Source organism: Lepisma saccharinum, chromosome 15, assembly GCF_977018435.1.
Source record: "Lepisma saccharinum chromosome 15, izLepSacc3.1, whole genome shotgun sequence".
Taxonomy (NCBI): domain Eukaryota; kingdom Metazoa; phylum Arthropoda; class Insecta; order Zygentoma; family Lepismatidae; genus Lepisma; species Lepisma saccharinum.
Genome location: NC_139243.1, coordinates 13,819,034 through 13,844,348, shown reverse-complemented (window position 1 = coordinate 13,844,348; position 25,315 = coordinate 13,819,034). Strand labels below are relative to the sequence as shown.

At 37.9% G+C, this 25,315-nt stretch overlaps 1 protein-coding gene across 1 annotated transcript in view; it reads left to right on the top strand.

The window, feature by feature from the left end:
- The window catches only part of LOC145999785 (uncharacterized), an 86,843-nt gene extending 69,644 nt beyond the window's left edge, over positions 1–17,199 (top strand). The window contains exons 4-5 of the mRNA XM_083137088.1: positions 15,923–16,122; positions 17,177–17,199. Of these exons, the coding sequence (XP_082993214.1) occupies positions 15,923–16,122; positions 17,177–17,199 (223 nt within the window). The remainder of the gene's footprint in view (positions 1–15,922; positions 16,123–17,176) is intronic.
- Positions 17,200–25,315: the final 8,116 nt, after the last annotated feature.

Sequence of the window (25,315 nt, the reverse complement as noted above, 5' to 3'; positions counted from 1 at the left end):
TTTAGCATCAATTTAGTTATACCCTCAACTGATTTGGATTTGCAGCCCGAGTAATCCACTAACTTAATATTTGATCCTGACTCCAATCGAGGTCTTGACACAATGGTAGACAACTCTTTCCAAGTATTGTACTCTAACAGACTTATTTCCGCGCCACTATCACACAAAGCCAACAATTCTTTGTTTAATATCTTAACTTTAATCAAAGCAGAACCCTTATGGTTATAGTCAACGTTAATCGGTACTAGAGAATATTTGGAGTCTACGGATTCACTATCACTAGAACTATTATACATATTTACAAAGTGAATGGCAGGTACTAACATCTCACTCTTCCCCCCTGCATGCTGAGAAGAGATCCGTTGAGGTTTTCCGAATCCCTATACCTGATAGAACCTCCAGGCCGTTCTCCCTCTGCATGAACATCAACAGTTATACAATGGGAAGAATCATTGAACTCTGCTTGAGCCAAATTATTCAACGCACCTATTTGCCTGAGGAAATCCATAACCAGAAGCATACCATTGCGGTTCCAGTGTACCTTATCAACTCTTCTCTGAGAAGGATTACCGAGATATTCCTCAAACAACTCTCCACGTATTTGTCCTCCCTCTGTGAAGAACAAATGAGATATGTCAAAGACCTGAACCCTGTCACCTTCCTTAAGGGAAAGAATGAACTTATTTAGTTCGCTCCACCTCTTCCAAACATTGGAATCTCCAGTTCTCATTACCTTTGGTATGGGTGGTAGAGTGAGGAAAGTAATATGTTTGGTTCGATCCCTCAATAACCTTACTATCTCACGCAAATTACCTTTGATATCTTCTAACTGCTTAAATTTCAGAATATCATTGGTCCCAATCATTATTATTACAGAATCTGCTATACTATTACAACCCTTCAATCTTTCTTTCAACTGTTCACTCGTCTGTCCACTAATACACAAACCTACGTGTCTATTCCCCTCTTCATCAAAACAGATTCGATAACCCCCAAATTTTTGTGCTAGGCGAACAAACATACTATCACCGATGAACTGCTTGTTATCTAAGATAGGTTCCGCGGGTTGATCACCAGATTGCGCACCCCTGTTCACCTGAGAATTATCTACAATCACTCTGTTTATAGGAGGATTATCCATGCACGTACCCACATCACCCCCTACGACGTGAGTCCTGTCCCGTTTCCCTGAAGGGAAGATTCAGTGTTATCCATGGAACTAAAGGGACGTCTTTTAAATTTAGGACTCGTACGATCCTTTCTACCATTTACCTCCTGTGAATTCTTTTTGATCTGAGTATCTCCCTTAATTAAAGTATCTGATTCCTGAGAAACCATTGAAACTTTGTTGATACCTACTTTATTTATTTTTGACTTTTGATAAGGTAACTGTTCCCTTTTAGGAGCTGCTTCTTTCAGAGATTCATAATTTTCGATGGCATGAATGGCGTCCGTAAATGAAGATATGTCCGACATAACAAAATGCTCCTTGAGCTTATATGGTAACAAAGAACTCAATTGAGCTACAATATGTGTCTCCTCGGCATTTGGCTGTATGGATCTTAACAATCTAAAATTCTTTGAAAAGAACTGCAAGACACCTACTTCAGATGACTTTACATAAGGTGAGTTTAGAATCTTTGCCAGGCAAGAACTCGTCCACCTTGAACTTTCATAATGGGTAATGAACTCATCTCTAAAGCTCTGATAGGATAAGAACACGGATTTCCTTTCTTTGTACCAAATCTTGGCACTGTCAACTAAAAGTTTAGGGACATACATGAGGTAACTATCTTTGCTTACATTATATAATTCTAACATCTCCTCAACACGCTCCAAGAACTCTGTAGGAGTAACGTCAGTAATAAGCCCATTGAACTTGGGAAATTTTAACAGATCTTGTGGTTTTACACTTGGATGAGTATCTCGGAAGGAGCCAGGATTATGCCTACCTTCGTAATTATCATTCTTCTCCTTCAGTTCCAACCCACCATTTACGCCCAATGCCCTCTCCTTACTGGACTTAATTTTCCTATGTCGATACTTAAAAATGCTTTTCTTACAAGCACAGTCACTATTGGTGGAATCTGTGCTAATTCCTTCTTCCACATTGTGCGAACTCAACCTGGGTTTGACTGTAAAGACCTCTAGGTCTGAGTCCTCTGTGGACGTAGCTTTATGAGCCACAGCCTTTTTCTGAATTGACCCCACGACTGCATGAGAACCCCCGTCACCCTTAGAAACATATGCTTGGTGAAACAAATACTTATCATCCAACTTTGCCACCGTGACATTTAATTTGTCCAAAGAATTCTCCAAAGCCCTAAGTGTGGAACTCACTTCTTTAGGTAAAGTGGACATGGGAGGAGCAGACACACCATCAGGCGTGACCTCCTTTGAATTCAAAGACTGGTCTTGACCCGGCCAAGAGAAAGGAGAAGTCTCTAATTTAATTGATTTCATATTATCATTTTGAGTTTCCACTCCTTCTCGCGACAACAAATCAATCTCTACCAATTCCCGTTTCCTCTCATCTAAGCATTCCTTTATCCTTTCATCTATGTGATCCTTCAGATCTTCAATCTGTTCTAACCTTTTATTAACACCCTCCATTTCACTCTCTAATCTCGTGGAAAGCAACTCATACTTCCGTTCAACTTTTTCAGCCCTGCTCATGCATTCGACTCGATATTGCGATATGCAGAGACGCAGATCCTCAGTTTCAAACCTAAGGCTCGCAATGCCCTCTGTTGTTTCCTTTCTCATATCGGCAAGATCGGTACTCGACTGTACCTGTGCTAAGCTAAGAGCTTCAAGTTTCTCATGTGATTCCTGTTTACTTTTCACCATGAGAGCAAAAAGTGTATCTAAGGTCACTGGTTCTTGTTCGGTACCCATTTTTACGCACTACTAAAGAATTCAGATTTTTTTTTTTTTTTTTGAAAGTTACAACTGTAGCCACTTAGCCACTGAGTCTCATAATCTTATTGAGACGAACTAACTGTGGAGGGTTTATCCAATATTCTACCACGTGATAAGGAACTCCTATCGGTTTCCCCAAACTTGCCCCTTAACTTCCAACTAAATACCGAACCGACAAACCCGTCTCTATTCGCCTCGCCAGTAGCATAGGTAGCTATGACAAGTGAGCCACCGCTGAATATTTTCCAAAATTTAAAGTATTAAACGTGAAATTTACACAACCTGCCAATCCAACTGAACCATAACTTTAATCTATCATTACTATCTGGGACACCCTATATATATATATCTCACACGTGTGCAATTCCTTAATTATTCTTTAATTAAATTGTCAATACCAACGATTTTTTGCAATTCACTCTAAGTTGATAATCTATGAAGATTTCTGTTTATTTCTAAAGAGGATAATTAATTATGATCAGTGTGAACCTGAATTCCCCCCCTCCTGGAAGAGAAGACATTGATTAGCACACAAATTATTAAATCTCTTTACACTGAAAAAATTATTTAGGTGAATGTGTAACACCACGGTTTCGAAAAACACATTTATTAACATAGCAAGAAATAAAAATAATGATCACTTTCAGACATGATTTCCTTTGCAATAGGAAAATTAAACAAAATAAAAAAAAATGGATAGATTTCAAGTTTAACTAATTTATGAAAACATGTCTTCAAACAGCTTGTTTAACACATTAAAGCTGATAACAGCGGTGATAGATTCCACACTTCAACTATAGGTTACTCATATGTTTTAGAAAAGGTCACATGACCTGGAGTGACAATCACAACAATTCACTTTTACAATTAAGAAATATGAAATGTTAATTTTATTCCCATTATAGGTCCATATTCATATCCCTTTCAAATATTATCGTTCAGCAAATTCCCGTAATCAAATTGTTTTCAATATGATGAAGCCACATCCTTTGTTATATTCCTAGGTTCGTGACTCGAGAAGTTCCCATATAATGGCCATAACACCAATGCAAGCATGCTTCAATGACTGAAACGTTATGTTTCAAAGCTTCTTCAACAACCACCTAGTTGTCACTTCAATACTAGAAGAATTTGGTACTTACATTATAGTTCCGAATACAAACCATGTGACTCTGACAGCCGGCAGTGAATTTCACGTATCCTGCAATCTGACAATCGTTCGTCTCGTTACATGTTCATGTCCGTATTTCCCGAACTCTTGCACTTAGAACTTGATATCAATAATAGCTTGTACTATCTTTACAAATCCGATATCATTTGATTCTTCACCGTTCGTATTTGCTTGCCACTTCCTCGTTCTCCATCTTTTTTGCCAGATCCTTTTTTTTTCTTTCTTTCCGTTCAAAAATTCCAGTTCCGGTCATCACTTTTTTCTTCTTCTTTTATTCCTGAGAGATTTTATGCACACTAAGTCTCATTGAAGTCAATCACCTTCTTTCAATTTAATCTCACATTAAAGATATAATCTTTCAATTAGTTACATAATTATCGCTTTGCCGTACCAGTTATCTCGATAACCAAAAATAAAAAAAATGAAGTAATCAGCCTTAATTTTACATACCAATACACATCATCTACACACAGAGAAACCGCAAAGCTCATCTATTGAGCAAAAATCAAACTATTTGCGACAGTGCTGCAGGCTACTGCCACCTAGTGAGTAAATACTGTACTCATTCAAACAACACGTAAACTATTCACATCGAGTCATATGAAAATTACCTACACTTTTGACATGAATTATAAAATAATAAATACAGTATGCATTTTAAATAGTGTTTATAACAATATTCGTTATAATATGAATATAGCTACTTTATTTGAATGCAACTTCAATAATGTATAATGGCTGAGTTGGTACAAATTTTTGCGAAGATTAACGATTAATAGCTCATTGCCTGTTGTCACAATAAAATGTCGATCACCACTTGATTGAAGTTGGACATGCCTGTCATAGAGGAGTATACTAATGAAGATTGCATTTGAGATTCTTAGAATGCAATCACGACTGTCAATATAACTTGAGATTCATTTTGCTTATCTAAAATGCACAACACTTGTAATATTGAAATGAAGTAAAATGAAATATCAGAGCTTGGTACACCAATACAAACGTTTAATCTTTATTAAGAAGTTACATAGGCCTATGTTAAGCTGTAGATTCTGCAGGTACTTTAGACAAAAGATTCCAATGTGTATGTTGATCCAGGGGTGTCCATCCCTCCCATGGCCCATGACGCACTTTCCCCAAAAAGGTAGAACATTTCCCCCCCCCCATTTATGCCAAATTAGATCATTTGGTGCCCATGGCCGACTCTCGCCGCCCCTAGCTACAGCTCTAAACTTGGCGAAAACTAGAAAAACAGGTAAGCCGATTGAAGCAAGCAACAAAATTTTACAAAATGAATTTTTATTTGCATAAAATTTGAAATTGAAGGGGTAATTTGCTCCTCTGTGCCTCCCCTGCAGGTGTCCTATATGTTCAATTTAAAAACATTAGGCTCACTGTCATTGCTAGTCAACCTTATTCTGCACAAATAGATTCTAAAGGCATAAAAGGTGGTTTTTCATTTCAACCCTATCGCCGCGATCACCACAGGTAGGTGGAAACTATACATAATTATCCAAAACAAAAATTCAATAACAAGTCAATCAAATGATATGATCCCATCCCCTTCATTTTTGTGTGAAGATATATACAGAGCATTCCCTGAAATTTGCTACGAGACTCGGCGGCAAGTGGCCCGGCATCGCTTGTCTTTCCCAGTGAATGGAGTTCGTGACAGTCGCACACTATAGTCTGTTTTTTTTTTTTTTTGCTCTCCCTGCCTTCGCTCTCTTTACCTATCTGTTGACGTTGCAGACTGACACCAGTATAATCATCCCTCGGAAGTTGCATTGTGTTGTGGTCGTGTGTTGAAGATTGTGGCTTAATATGCCACCACAAAAGTCTACATTACAACAAAGGATTTATCTTGTCGAGTGTTACTTCGGAAAGAGGAATTGTGGAGAAGTGCAACGATATTTTGCAACAAAATTTCCTGGTATTCCCGTTCCACATAGGAACACTATATTAAACCTCGTAAAAAAGTTTAGAGTAACAGGGTCAGTTCTGAATAAAAAGTGAAGTATACAAAGACAATCCACACACCATCCTTGAGTTAAAAGAGAGTATTGTACGAGAAATCTGAAGAATTGCAGTAGACGAACTTGCATGTGTAAATGCCAACTTCCTTCGGAAATGCCAGGAATGTGTTGCAGCAGACGGACATCATTTTCAACACCTTCTGCAGTCAAGGTTAGTACACAATATGAAAACTGTAATTTTAATAGCTCTAGCAACTGTTGCAGACTGCGTTCACCAGGAAAGACAAGCGCTGATGCTGGTCTGCTTGCCGCCGAGTCTCGTAACGAATGTCCGGGAATGCTCTGTAGAATTGGTATAAAATTTTGTCTCCCCCCCAAAAATTCCCATGACGCAGGCACGTCATGAAATGCCCCTTGTGGGCACCTCTGTGTTGAACAGCAACGTATTTATGTTTGCTCATTATTGAATAAATTTGTTAGTGCAGTTTGTATACCAAATAGCATAGATTTATATTTATATTTTAGATTTGATTTATTTTGCTTCACTTCTTGTGCCACTTTCTAACTAATTTGCGAAGATGTGGATGAGTGATGATATGAAATTGATGAATAGACATCACAAATGTCCATGCCCAAGACATGATTCGAACCGGGACACCTGGTGTTGCAGCACGATGTGCTAACCACTCCACCACAGGGGCTGGCAAATAGCATAGAATAACATGATTACTACATTATTATAATAACATAACTATTACGTTCTACGTAATAGTGGTAGGTTGAGTGGCAATTACAATGTGAATTATTACATGTATTTACATTTTATTTATAAAAGCTCGACAAAACCCAATCAAACCTGAAAAAAAACCAATTAGATCTGAAAAAAAAACAATTAAACCAGGTTTTTCAAACCCCGCCCACCCACCTTCATAGTGAGGGTACAACACTGTAACAATTATACACGTTCAGAACATTTATACATACTGAGATCTGTTTTCTGCCTCAACTATACTAAATCAGGGTGGCTAAGTTTGCGTGAATTCTGTGTAAGAAATTGCAACTTTTGTAAATCCAAATAAATTCATGCATTTACAAATGCCCCAAGGTAAGTTTTTTCACAGTTTAGCTTTTATTTTTATCGAGGAAGGAAACAATGGAAAGCTGCATCAAAAATATAACAGAATTCTCTCTCAATACATTTACTTTGTTAATACCCTTTCCAGAAAAATTTATCAAACAGCAGCTTATTGCAGAATATCATTAAGTATATTGTGTAATTTTAAGTTTGAACTTCTTGTACAATTTACATTATTTCGTAGAATAGTATATTCCGTAACATTTATGACTTCTGTTTGTAGATTTATTTGAAGCCTGAGTATGTGAAATGGCAAATGTAAACTCCTCACTTTAAAATGAACAAATTAAATAGTATATATACACCATACCGTTCATTGAATTAAATTAGAATTTTTGGATTCAGTGTAATCACATAGGCCCATTGTTTTGTTAATATATTTGTGTGTGTTTGTCTGTGGGTGGTGTGAGGTGGTAATATATAATGTTGAAATAGAGAAAGCATCTGCTCGTACCTTTGAATTTTTGGAAAGTATGCCTTGAAAACTGGGAATTATACTTGAATTTTATCATAGACCTAGAGTGGTCACCCTGTATATTGATCTAGTAGAGTTCCTGTTTATCACTTTTCAACCAAGATCTGCACTAGCAGATTTTTTTTTTTTTTTTTTTTTTTTTTGCCAATACCGAGTTGTACTGTACTTTTTGGAATTTTCTTTTACTCAGATATTGTTCAGAGATAAATGTTCTTAATTGTACATGTGCTTTCAAGTGTATCATTAGTATTAATCAATAGTAATTTAATTCTGCCTATATTGTGAAGGGGAGTCCCATATTAGATGCATACTTTTTTACATAAAGGATTTTCTTCAATTCTGTACCCTAAACATGGGTTTTGAAAGGCAAAACGATCTGTTCTTGAATGCAGACAATGGCAGTGAATTTCCTTTTCAAAGAACAAGATTGCTAGTGGAATGGGTTTGGGAAGTGAGTCATGTTTCAGTGAGTGCAATAATGTTCAAGTGTTCAGCATGTTTTCACAGTCACTGACTGACAGCCCGTCAACCAAGGAGTGTGAGTACATGAATACTCTAGTTCTTTGGTTGAGGAGAGGGAGCACTTGTTTCAGTGCCGTTCCTTCTGGTGTAGAACACTCGAGAGCTGGCATTCTGTGACTACAGATGCATTTTCTGATGGTGATCATTTCCTGCATGTTCAAGGCATACTAAAGATTTTTTCGTTTTGTGAATCTTTTGTTTCTTGACTTAAGCAATAAAGACTTATGTCATGATTTCTTTCTCTCCTTTTACTGGGGAATTTACCATATGTCACTGTTCAGCTTATTAAGAACAAGTTTTAAAGAACACAGATGCAATAAACCCCACCAAGCAACTCCTTTACTTCTTCGTAGCCCAAAGTTCAGTATCCCCACACCAAAAGGTGGCAAGATTGCAAGGCATTTTTGTTTCAGCATCCACATTCAGTAATAAATCTGGAGTCTGGCCTGTCCAATTTTGACTGTCAGAGCTAAAGCTCTATGTTCTCACACCTACACTAGGCTATAAATCTAGGTTCATCCTTTCAGCACAGCACACTTTTCATTTTTATGAACTTTTATATACGTAATTTATTTGTATCTAATTAATATAAAAGAGTAGACAGAATTTAATTCTATCCTGTCACTATTTTTGCTTCCGTACCGCACCAGTATTGAGCAAATATATTAGTGGTAATCAAAAGTCTACACTTCTAAAGTAGCTTTTCTACAGCTATAGCTAATTTTCCAAAAATGTAGCTTTGTTACAGCTACATCTACATTTACCAAAAAGACACTTTGTTCTATGTGATACTGGCCGCTTTACTATTTTTGCAGAAGATATAAATCAACCATATGGATATTCAAAATAATCGCTTAGCACTTGTACTTACTAGATAATTAGTTCCATTTTATTAACTCAATGGCAACAGACACAAAATAGAAATATTAATGTACATTGATAATATCTTCAAAAAAGTGATTTAATTTTGACTTTTTACATTGAATGTAGTTCCTCTTTTTTCTCAGCCTGTGTGCAACATCACGTAAGGGTCAGGGCCTACCAAATGGACCACAGCAAACCCCCAGTCGTTGTTGTATGTCTCCATGACTGGGTTGTGGTACTCATTCATAGCTCCCCAGTTTTCTCAAGATGGTGAATGGCTATGGTCCCATTCACTTTGAAAAGTTTTTACACTTACACCAGGAAACTTGAACCACCATGCATTCCATACCCGTAGCCCAAACCCACACAGTCACAGTGCGGGACAAATGCATTTGCTAGTAGGTAATAACAAAAGAGTATGCTGAAGATTATGGAGATGGCCATTTTTAAGATTGCCCAGAAAAACATGTGATACTTATGGATTGATGATCATTTCACTAAACTGAGAACTTTTTTTTTTGTTAGGAAAATATATCGCACCAATATTTTAAATATCAATATATTTATCCTGAATGTTGAACTCAGGGAGGTGGAGTCTGAAATAAAGGATCATGTACAGGCATGTTGAGAACTCAGAAATCCTGAAATATTTGAAGCTCCATTTTCCAATTGTCGAATGTTTTAAAATAATTTTGCCCTTTTGCAATGACTTTTTCTAATTTTACCTGTAAATATGTAGAAAATATTTCTAGAAGTAATTTGTAATTTCTATGGCATTCATCTTTACAAGGAATTACAATCTTGAAAGGATTGTAAAGAAATAGAAGGGTATAGGGTAACATGTATTTGTGCCTAATAAATTTTATTGGAGTTTACATAGTGTGTATCTGAAAATGTCAGGCAAATACAACACCTAAAACATTTTCTAAATTATTTGAGGCATCCTCCAATTCTGACTACTGTGAATGAATTATTCTTACAAGTAAATGTGCAAATCCCGGACTGGTTTCTAGCCTTCAAGAGACTTATGAGTGTGAGGTCATGTAAATACAGTGGTCGACCTTGAGCACTGAGAGTAAGGGCGAGGCCTAAATGGAGTTCCGAGGCTGAGGGTATGTGATACTAGAGATTGACCTTGAGCTTTGGCAGTGTGTAGTAGCAGCCCTAAGTCAAATGGACATCTCTGGTCACAAGTAGATATGTAGTAGTAACTTGTTTACCCTGCAACAGAAAGAAAAGAAGAATGAGTGAATGTAAATGTGAGAGGGAGTGACATCATATTGTCACACTATTGATATGCACAAATCTTTATGTCCAACCTAATGAAAATTACAGCAAAAATGTGAATATTTTTTTGACTACCAGGTGGGCTGAAAAGTTCGTAGGCTGACTCATAGATGGCGTTACTAGAATTAAATCCATGTGATTTTTACTTAGTACTAACCTTCAAAAGATACGTGTATAAATTTCACAGCTGCCGGATAATTAGTTCGTGAGATATAGCATTGTGAGTGAAGCAGCTTTTGTTATTGTGAAAAAATGGATAAAAAAGAATTTCGTGTGTTTAATAAAGCATTGCTTTTTGGCGAAAAAAAATACTGTTGAAGCCAAGGCTTGGCTTGATAAACATTATTCGGACTCTGCACCAGGAAAATCAACCGTTGAGAAGTGGTTTGCTAAATTTAAACGAGGCGAAATGAGCATCGAAGACGATGCACGCAGTGGACGCCCCAAAGAGGCTGTTACCGACGAAAACATCAAAAAAGTCCACAAAATAATTTTAAATGATCGTAAAGTGAAGTTGATCGAGATAGCTGAGACTTTACATAGCGTTGTTGGAGCGTTTAAAGGATGAAATCACGAAAAAACGGCCTCATTTGAAGAAGAAAAAAGTGCTGTTTCATCAAGACAATGCACCGTGTCACAAATCAATGAAAACGATGGCAAAATTATATGAATTAGACTACGAATTGCTTCCCCATCCACCATATTCTCCAGATCTGGCCCCCAGTGACTTTTTCCTGTTTGCAGACCTTAAAAGAATGCTCGCTGGAAAGAAATTTAGCGCTGATGAAGAGGTAATCGCCGAAACTGAGGCCTATTTTGAGGCTAAAGAGAAATCGTACTATAAAAATGGCTTCGAAAAATTGTATGACCGCTATAATCGTTGTATCGCCCTCGAAGGCAACTATATTGAATAATGAAATCGAATTTTGTCAAAAAAATATTTTTTACTATGTTAGCCTACGAACTTTTCAGCCCACCTGTTATATGGTGTAGAGGTATAGATTGTGTTTTTTCGTGAGTTGCACACTAAAATCACCAAAATCCCCCTTTCCCCGAAGGAAGGAAAATGAAATTTCTGTAACCTGAAAAAGAAAATAATCACAAGATACTTGACCACAGTTTCAGTTCACTTAATACACACTTTTATTATTAGTTCACATGACACTGACAGTCAGTGTTCACTCTAATTTTGTCCACAAGTGTATTTTGAGATACGCGTTCTTTCCTCAGCACTGGAGCTAGTTAACCCTCGTCGATTCTTACCCACTGCAGCATCTCCTCCATCCTTCCTCATGGACCAATGGAAGATTGTCTGCTGGAAATTCATCCAAGTCACCGAGGCTGCTGGTTCGATTCCTGGCAACGCCACTGCTCTGCGCTCGTGTCGAGATCAGAAGTCACCACTTCGACCTGTTTCCATGTAAATTGATCAAACTGGCTCGCTCTACATCCGGAGATGTCACATCTATTTCCAGTGTAACTACTGCGCTCACTCGCCACCGAAAACTGCGGTTTCTCGACGAAATGTGATATAAAAATATGCACTAACTTTGCCCTAGTTTCGCGATGACGTAGACAGCGGAACGACAATTTTGCATGAGTACTATGTGAGGTATCAGAGAGAGAAAAGAAATGAAAAATAGATAAATCCCCATTCGCAATATTTACAAAAATCCCCTTTGGAAATTAGACTAGAATCTGTTTCTCAGCTTGTAACGCATCTGGGGTACATCTTCAACTTGCTCCTCGTGGCGAAGTTACATGCGCTCTCTTTGCTCAATTGAGCTTGGCTACTTTCCTTGAAAAGTCAGGTATCGAAGAATAAGGCTTTAACTGGTCGCTGTTGGCTCTCAATATTCTTCTGTCCTCACAGTGTTTCAGTTTGAAAGTATTTGCCGAAGCTTGCCCCACAAATGTGTGTGGTCCAGAGGACTTCCCCGAGAGTTTACTGGTTACTCCGCGGGCTTTATCAGAGATAGGATGTTCTTTAAGACTAGCTTTATCCCCCACCTTAAGCGTGTACTGCGGCGTTTCTTCTCATGAGCTTCCATAGCATTGCGCATGCGCTGTTGATTGCTGCAAGCTCTCTTCTTGGCATTTTCTATCCTGAATTTTGTTTCCTCCTTTCTTGCCATGAAACATTGCTTCTTAGTCCTGTCATCTTTCAACACACAGCATGGTTGGCACGACTTACAACACTGGATAACGTCTTTAGTTAGGCCTATCCAAGTGTATTGTTCCCTAACCTTCACTAACGTTTTCAATCTCCCAGGATGACAAGTGAATACACTATCATGCAACGACATGAGAATTTACGAAAGTAGAGAAGTAGGTGCCCATATATTCTGTTTTCCCTTCTCTTTGTACTTTTCCATAGACAAATTTCTCCTAAGAATTCCCTCGTTGTCGAAGTACGAAGATTTAGCCTGGGTCTTCACCTTTTCCTTGTACTTCTTCGTTGCTTCCACCTCCTCATTCCTTATAGCCCTCACTATGGCAGCAAGAAATTTGTCTTTCATTTGCTCAGAAATGAGAGAGGTTGTGTCTAGAAGCCTACTTGGCTCCTCAGAATTGTATTCTTCATTTTACTCAGTGGGGGAGAATCGCAACAATGAAGAATCTTACATTTCTTTTCTTTCAGAGAGACGAACCATGGGCAGTTTTGTGCTCCGAAGCAAATTTTCCCTCTGTTTCTTATCTCATTTGCTTCGCACTTTCTGCAGTACACAAAGTGCTGAGATCTGCAACTGATTGACACACAGTATCAGTCGAACATTCAACTCATTCAATCATGTCCTCAGTTTCGGGGTGTGGTTGACAATTTCCCATCATCGCGGTTGCTTCAGCAACAGTAATTTTTTTCCATTGTCGTGGTTAGCCCAGCTTCAGCTTCCACAGTCGACGTTCTCCCCTGCTGCAAGATCGGAAGCCTCTTTCTCACTTCCCTCTTCTCCGCAGAAAACAAATAGATCTTGTCACTGTCCTCAAAACTGTAGCCTCCCTGCTTCAAATGTAGCGATATACCGGCTTTCCTTATGAACCCTCGACCTGCGATGAATCCCTTGAAACAATTTTCATCCCATTCAAATGTACAGTAAGATACATTTCTCCACATGATTGTACAGAGCCTACTGCTAAAGAAATATTAATACGTTTATTGTTAATCTTATTTCTTTGTTTTTCCAGTTCTTTTGTGATCTCAACAGACACGGTGCTCACATTAGCCCCAGTATTCAAATATAGCGAGAAGTTCTTTCCCTGGACCTTACAGCAGACTAACGGTTCTTTCTCGCCATAAGTGAAATTTCTGCAGTTGCATATTTTCCTATTTCTCCCCCTGTTTTATTTTCCTTCTACGTGTGCTAGGACCGACGTTATCTGTTCTGTTCTAACGGTACAGGTGGCACCTTTCTGTAGATCATCATACCCCCTTCTCTTTGCTGGTTCTTCCGTTCTCGACGGGGTTCCAAAATTCCCGGAAAAGCGTAGGCGGTTGAAAAGACCCAGATTTATGGCACTCATTGATACTTCTGTTCCAAAGCGACTGAAGGGGTTAGTTACCCCTGCGGTTGCTAATTGCCTTGGGCTACTCCCTGAAATCGACGCGGTGGACACATGGGGTAAACTGTTGTCCCTTAGCTCTGGACGATAGTAGAGGGCTTCTGAATACAATATCTTTTGAATGTCCATAGCTTGAGTTTCCAGATCTTTCAATGTTTGCGAATGTTCTGTTGTACAGGTGTGTCCTGAATTTAGAATGGGAAAATTTCAAAACATACTGGATGAGCTCGTCTTCTGTCACCCTGTTTCTCCCTTATTGCGAAAATCTTCCTGGTGTGTCGAATAAATTGCTATTTCCGAGTCGTAATCGACGCTGAAGTATTCTTCCAGGAACACCTTCTTGAATTCCCTAAAGGTTCCGAATGGTCTCGAAAATCTGAACTATTCTGCAGCGATTTCCTTCAACGAAGGAGGCAAGATACTATCTAAGAGAAAAGTCTCCCCGATTTCCATGATTTCCTGATAATTGCGTAATTCATACAAATAATCGTGTGGACTTACATCACCGATGTTTCCCTTAAAGATCGGAATGTATGTGTTTCTTTTTTATAAGATTTTGCCCATTTTCTCCTCGCCCGTCCTTACTGAAGTTCTTTGCGTAAGGTTTAGAGAAAGTCCCTCAAGTTCCCCAACAATATCTTCCTCAGGCCTTCCTTCCAAGTTTGCATTGCCTAGCAACTTGCTAATGAGCTTCCTGTATATTTGAATTGCCATTTTGTCTTCTGTTATTTTCTTTCCACTTCGCAATAACATATGCCTTCAGTATATCTCGCAAGAAAATATCCCTGACAAGCCCCCAGAATGTAAAGATATAGATTGTGTTTTTAGGCGATTAACAGCTCGCTCCTTCAACACACACACCCATACATTTTAAAACCTTGTCTCTAGGTTCAAAACATGCAGTAACTGAAGTTCTGTGAATATAACTATTGGCAGTAGACAGGTATTTCTTCCAATCATAATATAACTTCCATTTCCCTTTTAATATATGCAGGTTTATTTATATTATCTTATTTACAGAAGTTAAATCTTGGCCGTTATTCGCAAAATCCCCATTTCAGTGTGCCCTGTCCCCCCTTCCCGAATAGTGTGTGTAGACTCATGTAGCCACTGATTCACGAGCAAAAAAGAAAAAAAATAACCCTTTGGTACCAAAAAAGGTGGCTGAAGGTATGTGTATGTGTGTGTACCTGGTTTCCCATATGAAATGAACTATTGAAATAATGTGAAAAGAACAAGTATGTGTACTAAAAGAAAGAAAGAAAGTTTGAGTCCACCCGGTTATTAGTATCAAGAAAATTCTCCCATTTGTCCCATAGAGAAAATGATCTCTCTTACATCGCTGTGCCAAATATCTGAGAGCCACTGCTTTCTTCTCTTCCTATCTATAGGCTCTGCTAATGACCTAACCCATTGCTAGAATCTTTCTGCTGGTCGCCTGTCCAGCGACACACCTACCTACCCCACCGGCCAAGTATTCAAACGTACAGGAATACGTAGACATACACAAGAGTTGCACACTAACATCATCAAAACACATGAAACTAAAAACCAACTGACCCAATTTAATTAATTAATAAACATATAAAATAAAAAAGATCAAGTAATGATCGCATCATTACAATGGTAGAAGAATATTATGTATTCATTCTGGAAGTAATAATATACATTAAATTAGGCACAAAAAAGGAGATGTACTACGTAGAACTATAAGCGAAAAATGCAGGCTCGACTGGATTCCACACACGTAAAGCAGCAGAAGCTCAGTGGTAGCTCAGTGATAGAGCAATGGCATGGAATGCCAGAGACCTGGGTTCGAGTCCTGGTTGAAGCTGCATTTTTTGCTGAAATTTCTACATAATAATATACATGTATTTACCTTTTCATGAGTATATCACCATCAACAGTCTATTCTACTCTCCATTCTTTTTATTGATTTGCACATGTCACCTATTATCATTATTTACTCAGAAAGTAAAACTACATTTGTAACATTTTTTTTTTTTCAGTTACCTGATCAAGAACTATGTGCAAGAACAGGTACAAGATGTCCCAAGGTCAGTTCCACATTTGCCAGTGCCTGCAGGAATCTTAAGAGAACAAGAGCAGCCAAGAGAAATTACAGAATGTATCAGTAGAGAAGGAAAATTTGAGGCTGAACCTGCACCAAAAACACTTGCAAGCAAAGTACATGTTGATGCTTGCAAGCGTAATAACAGGAGAGAGCAATGTATAGCCCCCATTTCTAACAACACTTTCTCTGACAAAGGAGATTTGATAATCTATGAACCACAGATGCTTTTTAATTATTCAGTTTCCAAGAGAACGTTTGTCCATGAAGCTGAGCGTAATACATTTATGAGTGTTCCTGCAAAAGAGAGAACCTTTAGTTGTTCAATTTGCAACAAAGATTTTGCCCATAAAGTTCACCTTACTAAGCATGTGAGGGTTCACATCAGACAGAAGCCTTTCAATTGTTCAATTTGCAACAAAGATTTTTCATCTAGGTATAATCTTAATTATCATTTGAGGGTTCACACTAAAGAGAAGCCTTTCAATTGTTCAATTTGCAATAAAGATTTTGCCCGTAGATCAAATCTTAGTAAACATATGAAAGTTCACACCGGAGAGAAGCCTTTCAATTGTTCAATTTCCAACAAAGATTTTGCTCATAAATTTCATCTTAATGTGCATTTGAGGGTTCACACTGGAGAGAAGCCTTTCAATTGTTCAATTTGCAACAGAGATTTTGCATATAAATATAATCTTAATGAGCATGTGCAGGGTCACACTGGATATAAGCCTTTTAATTGTTCAATTTGCAACAAAGATTTTTCATCTAGGTATTATCTTAATTATCATTTGAGGGTTCACACTGAAGAGAAGCCTTTCAATTGTTCAATTTGCAACAAAGATTTTGCCCGTAAAGTTCATCTTAATGATCATATGAGGGTTCACACTGGAGAGAAGCCTTTCAATTGTTCAATTTGCAACAGAGATTTTGCCCGTAAAGTTCATCTTAATGATCATATGAGGGTTCACACTGGAGAGAAGCCTTTCAATTGTTCAATTTGCAACAAAGATTTTGCCCGTAAAGTTCATCTTAATGATCATATGAGGGTTCACACTGGAGAGAAGCCTTTCAATTGTTCAATTTGCAACAGAGATTTTGCATATAAATATAATCTTCATGAGCATGTGCGGGGTCACACTGGAGATAAGCCTTTTAATTGTTCAATTTGCAACAAAAAATTTTCATCTAGGTATTATCTTAATTATCATTTGAGGGTTCACACTAAAGAGAAGCCTTTCAATTGTTCAATTTGCAATAAAGGTTTTGCCCGTAAATCAGATCTTAGTAGACATATGAAAGTTCACACCGGAGAGAAGCCTTTCAATTGTTCAATTTGCAACAAAGATTTTGCCCGTAAAGTTCATCTTAATGATCATATGAGGATTCACACTGGAGAGAAGCCTTTCAATTGTTCAATTTGCAACAAAGATTTTGCCCGTAAAGTTCATCTTAATAAGCATGTGAGGGTTCACACTGGAGAGATAGGTAAACTGATGAGTGAATGACCGTTTAAGACCATTTATTAACACAAAAAATTACAGAAATAATACAGCATGAGCAAAATCAGATTGTCACATATTTTTAATTTCGTTGCTGGAAAGTTCCTTTGACTTTCACACTTTTCTCTTTTTGGTTTCTTCTTTCTTCAACTTTTCATTTTGTATTACTTCATGGTAGTCTTTCCATTTAGATGACGTTGTTGCAAAGGGTTCTCGTTTTACTGTGTGCTTCCTTTTTTTCTCAGAGTTTACAATCGTTGGCCAGTGGAGATGCTTGTCCCAAACACTATCAGGAGTTAAACGTCTTGATGTTCCATCCACTGTTTCAGGTGCTTCTGGGTGATTTGTTTCAGGGGTCACAGTTTTATCTTGTAGTGTGTCGGTTGAAGTGTTTTCCAATGTAGGAGAAGGTAGAATTCTGATGTCGTCACGTAGTGTAAACAACATGTTATCTTCCACAGATGAGTCTATATCTTGACTTGGGATATGCTGAACAACTGAATTTGTGTCTGACAAAGAAACATTTTTGCTTTGGTCCGTACCAATTACTTGTTGCAGTCCGACTTCCACAGGCAGTACATCTTGACCTAACATCTGTTCACCAGTAGCACTTGTATCTGGTAGAGTAATATTTTTCCTCTGGTCTGCATCCCTAACTTCTTGCTGCTCTTTCATGTTTTGATATTTTTTCCATATGTTGAACAAGACCTGGTTGAATCTCTGGAATCAAGAACTTGCAGAAATGAAAGGTCTTCTTCTGTCATCCGTTCAGGTGAACGAACCAATCCTCGATGGCGATTGCTAATGACTTTAGTGTAGTCTACATCCTCAACATCAAAAGGGTAAATACCACATGCCCGAAATGCATTCACAATCGTCTCTTTTTTAACAGCTGTGTTGTATGCTTAATGAAATATAGTAGTGAATGTCACTCGTGTCACAGACGTGTTTGTTTTTTTGTTTGAAATTACGCACTGCCTTTCGCCATTCTACCTTAACCCTTTCATGCATAGCAACCTCATATGAGGCTGTATTTTAAATAATTTATTAAAAATATCTCCGTTAGTGTATTTTTGAAACTATTACATCCATAGATGCATATAAGCCTCAAGTGAGGTTTTTTAAACCTTTCATGGTTCGTCGCTAGATGGCTGGTGCTGCTTTTTTCTTGTGTTTTCCAAGGTCAAGCTGGTGAGTCTTTGTTTATGCGTAGGCGTCATGTGCTGCAGTTGCTGAAGCTGGTTGTAGGTGATATAAGGACGATCAAAAGGTAAGAAAATTATTTTATGGGTGGAATTAATCCTAGATTAGCATTCAATTCTTATTTTTTCCCCATATTCAAGAAAAAGTACTTTTTATTGTAATAAATGTTGTAACCTCATATGAGGTTTCCATGCATCTGGGGTTTTTCTGAGCATAGGAAGTAATTTTCCGAAGTGTGTTTTGCACATGCTGTGAAATTTATTTTGGCGTGACAATAACATCTTTGAAAATGAAAAGAACTTTGTGTGCTCAGTTGTAAATTGAATTACTTTAGATTTCCCGTTATGTTATGGTAGCCTCATGGTTCGATGTAGGGGAGGGGGGTCATTACCCCCTCCCACAAATTGGAGAAAATACGAAGTAATACAGTGAATTTTTGTATTTCGCTTCAAATCCTAACCCCCAAAAATGCAACTTTCTCTAGGTAGCAACAGCACAACTTGAAAGGCGAAATAGGGATGTGGTATGAATATGATTGCATAGTAAAGAGCTTATCATTGTATATAATGTTTTTACACAACTTAGCACCTAAATATAAATAAAAAATTTATTTGTTTAGAACAGGTTATAAAACATAGTTACAATATTTTTTTCTTGATACTTGTTGCATTTTTCATGACAATCTATAGAATGATATAAATTTGTTTTCAGTATTTCCTTGTTTTTAGATAATTGCAGTATTAATTTGCTTTTTCTTTGTATATTTCAGTTTTCAAAATGCCAACAAAACTGATAACTTCGAAGGACATCCAAATGCTACTCGACTATCCTTCAGGATCTGAAGATGGGTTCGAAACTGATGACAGTGACCTTGACAAGACCTTTCATCCTGAATCTGAAGTATCAAGTAGTGATGAAAGCAACTCCAATGCATTATTACAAATGATCAACAATTCCCCGTCAAATGATGAGAGAGAAGCTAGCAATGGGAAAAATGTTACGGTGTCTAAAAAGAAGCCTCCAAAACGTGATACAGTGTGGTATAGTATGAAGGAAAATTCTCATGCAAGCAACCCTCCCCCATATACCGCACCAGTAACAACTAGTGTTCAGGGTGATACTCCAATTGATTACTTTACTGCTTTAGTTCCAGGTAAATTGTTATGTGACATTGTGTATCAGAGCAATTTATATGCCACACAGAAAGGAAAAGAAAATTTCAATCTAACTTTGAGTGAACTGAAACAATTTATTGGCATAAATTTTGTTATGACTTATATCAAATACGCCAGAATTAGACAGCACTGGTCTTCAGACTCAGGACTTCGTTTATCTATGGTAGCTGATCACATGTCAATCAACAGATTCGAAGAAATAAGAAGATTTCTGCATTTTTCGGATAATAATGAAGTACCCGGAGACAATATTGATCGTCTTACAAAAATCAAACCTGTAATTGACAAATTACACGAAACTTTCCACAAAGCTCGGACTCCAGAAGAATCTCATTCCGTAGATGAGATGATGATTCCATTCAAGGGACGGTCATCACTGAAGCAATATATATAAAATCAAAACCTCGAAAGTGGGGATTCAAAGTGTGGGCAAGAGCAGGAGTGTCCGGATATGTATATTGCTTTGAAGTCTATCAAGGTTCTGTTGCAGGAAGAGAAAATTCTAGTGAATTTGACGTTACAGGGGACGTCGTTCTTCGTCTGTCATGACATAATAAGACGAAATCACAAGGTATATTTTGACAATCTCTTTACGTCGGTGCCATTAGTCTTGGAGTTAGAAAAGCAAGGCATATATGTGATTGGTACATGCAGGTCAAACAGACTTCAAGGAGCTGAAGCAAAAACTTTTGTCAGACAAGGAAATGAAAAAAATGAACAGGGGATCAATGTGTGTAGCTACATCTAGAGAAACCATAACAGTAACCAAGTGGAATGACAAATATGGTTCGTGTTGTTTCTTCATTTGCTTGCATAGAGCCACAAGATTCTGCCAAACGTGGGAGCAAAGCAACAAATAGTAACATTGAAATACCAAGACCTTTTGCAATACAGCTATATAATAAGCATATGGGAGGAGTAGACCTTATGGACTTTCTTGTTGCATTATATCTTCACACATTGAAGAATAAAAGATTGTACATGCGCATTTTTCATCACATGGAAAAAGAGGCAGGCCCAGTACACCACAGGAAACAACAAAGAAGAGAAACACTCAGCATGTTACAGAAGCACTAGGATATGATGGAGAAGACAGAAGGAAAGTTTGCACTTGCTTGCAAATATAATGTGTGCAAAAGAAAAACAAGATATCTTTGTGGACGTTGTAATGTTCATTTGTGTCCTGAGTGCTTTGGGAATTATCATACAAAGTGATGAGTAAAACTTTGATGTTGAACCCATTTTGCATGGAAACCTCATATGAGGTGACAATAAATTTTAACTGTATTCTGTATTCAATATGTGAAAAAAATAAATTTATCACTTTGAATAGTCATTTGTATACACACTGTATCACATATATTTTTTCCATATATACATTGAAGTTTTAACCCATTTTGCATGGAAACCTCATATGAGGTGGCAATACATTTTAACTGTATTCTGTATTCAATATGTGAAAAAAATATATTTAACACTTTGAATAGTCATTTGTATACACACTCTATCACATATATTTTTTCCATATATAAATTCAAGTTTCAAGTAAATTCATGCATGAAAGGGTTAAGGGGTCGGAATAGTCCCACATCACAAGCCTGTAATATATGTGTTGCGTTGGGCAGCAAGCTGAACAAAGAATTCTCTTTTGAATGCAAAAGTCACATAGTTCCATATTTATGTGGGATCTGTGGCCATCCAGAAGGAAAAGAATTGGAAATGTGACTTTGTTTTTCACCAACCATGGGTAGAAACAGTTAGCATCGTACTCCTAGAATGTTGCAGTTATCATCCTACCTGAATCACTGCGACCAATGAAAAAGTCATCTGGTATCAAAGCAGCAATGTCTCTGGGAACACGCTGGTAAGGGAAAACTATCATAGGCAGCACAGATTTTCCATAAGAGAAATATTACACAATACAGTAATGCAGTCCTTTTCTTGTCCTGCGGCTACTTCATAAAAAATTCTGTAACTCTTTGGTCCAAGCACCTTTCCTGCTTTGGGGCACAATTGACCACCAGTTTCATCGGCGTTGAATATTCTGCTGCCATCTAAAAGTATGTCGGGACATCCTTTTTCATTTACACAACGTTGAAGCTCATGAAACCATTCATGAATATGCAGCTCTGGAACACTGGCACGTCCTTTTGATATGACTTATGATTTCTCTTAACGATATTAGGTTTACATTTGAGAAAAAGTTTCAGCCACTTGTCTCCTGGTCTGTTGTCAGTAAATGGATTTTCTCTGTGTGTTTCGCACCATGACTCTGTAAACTGCATCTTTTACCTCTTCTGCGTGCATAGGAAATCCAATTTTTGCCTTCCCAATGATCCATTTCTCCAATTTACCTTCCTCTTCAGTTGTAAGAATGGTTGGTGGACCCATTTTTCTTCCCTCACCTCCCTTCCCGAGTAGCTTGTTAATAAGTGAACCTTTTGGAATGCCATACACTTGGGATGCCTTGTTTACACTAAGTCTTTTTTCTTGCACTGCCTCCAGAGCATCAGCTAATTGTTTCTCCGTGTAGCAGAAGCGCTTGGATTCCCTGCATTTAGGCCGACTGCCATTTTGCTGTTCCTCTGCATCATCAGCCATTTGCAAGAAAAATAAAACAAAGTAATAAGTCATGTGTTTAGTTAATATATTTTTTATACATAGGTCTATTAAAATAAAAATCATGTACGGTCCTATTTGTGTATGAGCCTAGCTTACAACACTAATCTAGCCTAATAAGATTATTCAGTATGTATAGGCCTATGTGCAAGGTTTGTATTTTTAAGGCTACAGTAATTAAAATAAGGCACCCTAAACCTTATTAATCTTTATATTTAGGGCCTATAATGCTTATACCATTTTCCCAGTAAATGACTGGTCACAGACCAGTAACTGACCAAAGTGGTCATTTACTGGTTCGGAACATTTGCAGACCATTTCCAATGACAAACAGTAATGCAACATTAAAAACATGACTAAAGCAATCACCCTTACTGTTCTATCTTGCAAACTACATTTTACCCAGTGAATGACCATGGTGGTCATTCACTGGACTCCTATCAAAATACACTACCAGTTATATGACCATCCCCATCTGCCCATGCTCAGGGAATGGTTGAGCCTAATAACATAAGATTGCCGTTTTTCAGGACCTACATTTACAAACAAAACATCAAAAACCACTAAAGCCCAACTAATTAGTACTAATTATTATATTTTAAGCTTTCAAACAATTTAACTTACCATAGTAATAAATCAGTAAAAGCAGCAGGTGAAGTAGCAGTCACTCCAAGTCAACCATCTTTCACTCATAACCATGTGACTGCTGGAGCCAATCAGAGACTAGCTTACTTGCAGATGTCCATCAACAGGTTGTGATGTGGATTTTGATTGGATGAGTTCACTTAGTCTTGTTTTAGTACTATTTCCATGTAACGGTCATTCACTTGTCGGTTCACCCTGCCTTTCAATTGTTCAGTTTGCAACAAAGATTTTGTATCTAAATATCATCTTAATGAGCATGTTAGTGGTCACACTGGAGAGAAACCTTTCAATTGTTCAATTTGCAATAAATATTTTGCTCGTAAAAGAGATCTTAATGTGCATATAAATGTTCACTCAAGAGATATGTTTTTTAATTGTTCAATTTACAACAAAGGTTATGTTCCTCTGGACCAACTTAATGTGCATGTGAGCATTAACAGTACGGAGAAACTTTTCCTTTGTTGAATTTCATAAGATGTTTTGTCTGGAGGTGTACATTACACATGAAGCTTGACAGTCAAGAGTAATATTTTAAGTGTTCAGTTTGCAACAAAGGAATTTTGGAAATGAAAGATGTCTCAATTGAAATATGTGCATTCATGCTAAAAAGAAGCCTTTATTTTAATAGACATATGGGGATGTTTCATCTCAAAGAGAAACTGAATTTGTGACAAGATTTTCCTGTTAAGATAACTTCAGAGTACATATGGTGACACACACATGAAACAGAAATCTATTAATTGTTTAATTTGAATCAAATGTTTTGTCTGCAAGCATCAAGTTATTATGCATGTGAGATTACACGCCAAACAGAAATCAGTAAGGAAGTATTGCATGCTGGAAGTATTGATTTGGCAAACAGTGATCTGTGTTGAATTTTTAGAAATCATACAATTAGTGTTTCTGAATGGATTTCTAAATAGAAATCTCTTGTCTCTGTGCACATCTCACATGCTTTAGGATCTTGACATCTGCAGTATCAGAATCATTTGTCTGCACAGCAGGAGAAACGTCGCTATATCCAGCTGGGATCTCAACCATTTTTTTCCCTGTGTGTGCCTAATCTGCAATTGCCACAAGTAGTTGAAAGATAATACAGATACTTGATTTTTAACAGACAAACCATTTCTTATGCCTATTCCTTATCCAAGAAACCAAACAGAGAAGGAAGCTGTTGTAGCAGGCATTTTCACGTATACATTGTGATAATTTTGGATTGGGATTTTATTGGCCTGAGCTGTGCATATTGTCTGCTATGTACACATGATCATATTTCAGCAGATTTACATAATACAGAGGTTGTTTGCTTTATATCCGACCATTTTTTATTCGGTGCTGCCACCTGGCGTATCATGGTGGAACTATGGGTCTGCTGGCGGTAGCAGTGTTGTGTCTGACCTTGTAGGTGCGTGAGTGTTGGTAGTGAATGTTATCAAATGGCGCCAAAAATCAACTGGTATTGGGAGGGTTACGTAATGGCCCTTTTCCATGCTAAGTTTTCATATGTATGCATTGTGAAACAGTGTCGGGAGAATGGGTTAACACTCGGGGCGACTGCCGCGAAAGCTATTGTGGCCCGTTACACACAACAGGCTCTTCTTGTGAAACATTCACCCACGAAAACCACCAGGAGAAGGGTTGCAAGCAAAGTGTCACGCGTTGTGAGAAGGGGGATTCGTCGATTGGAGTGCCAAGAAAATCCCCCGACTCAACGTGATATGGTCCACAGATTTCACCTTGCACTGTCAACTGTGAACAAAACAATTTGCAAGAGCCTCAGGTTGAAGTGTGTGGGGAAGGCCCGTGTACACCACCTTCTACCGCATCACATTGCCGAACGTAAGACGAACTGCAGGAAACTGTATGAAAAGTACCTGCCAGGTTCCAAATGGAAGAAAGTTGTCACAATGGATGAATCATATGTCCATCTCTCTGCTGGTGGTCACATTCGGGCGATCACATACAGTGATATTGTCGGCAACGGCACCGCAACTTTGTTCGTCAGTGCAGGGAAAGTTTCCCTCGTGGCTTTATGGTTGTGACGGGATTTGGATATGAGGGTAAGTTGATGATACGCAAGGTGGACAAAAAGGTGAAGGTGAATGTCAGATACTTCCAAGACTCCATTCTGACACCTATCTATCGGAGAGACATCCCACAATTGTATGGAATGGATGCGAACCAGGT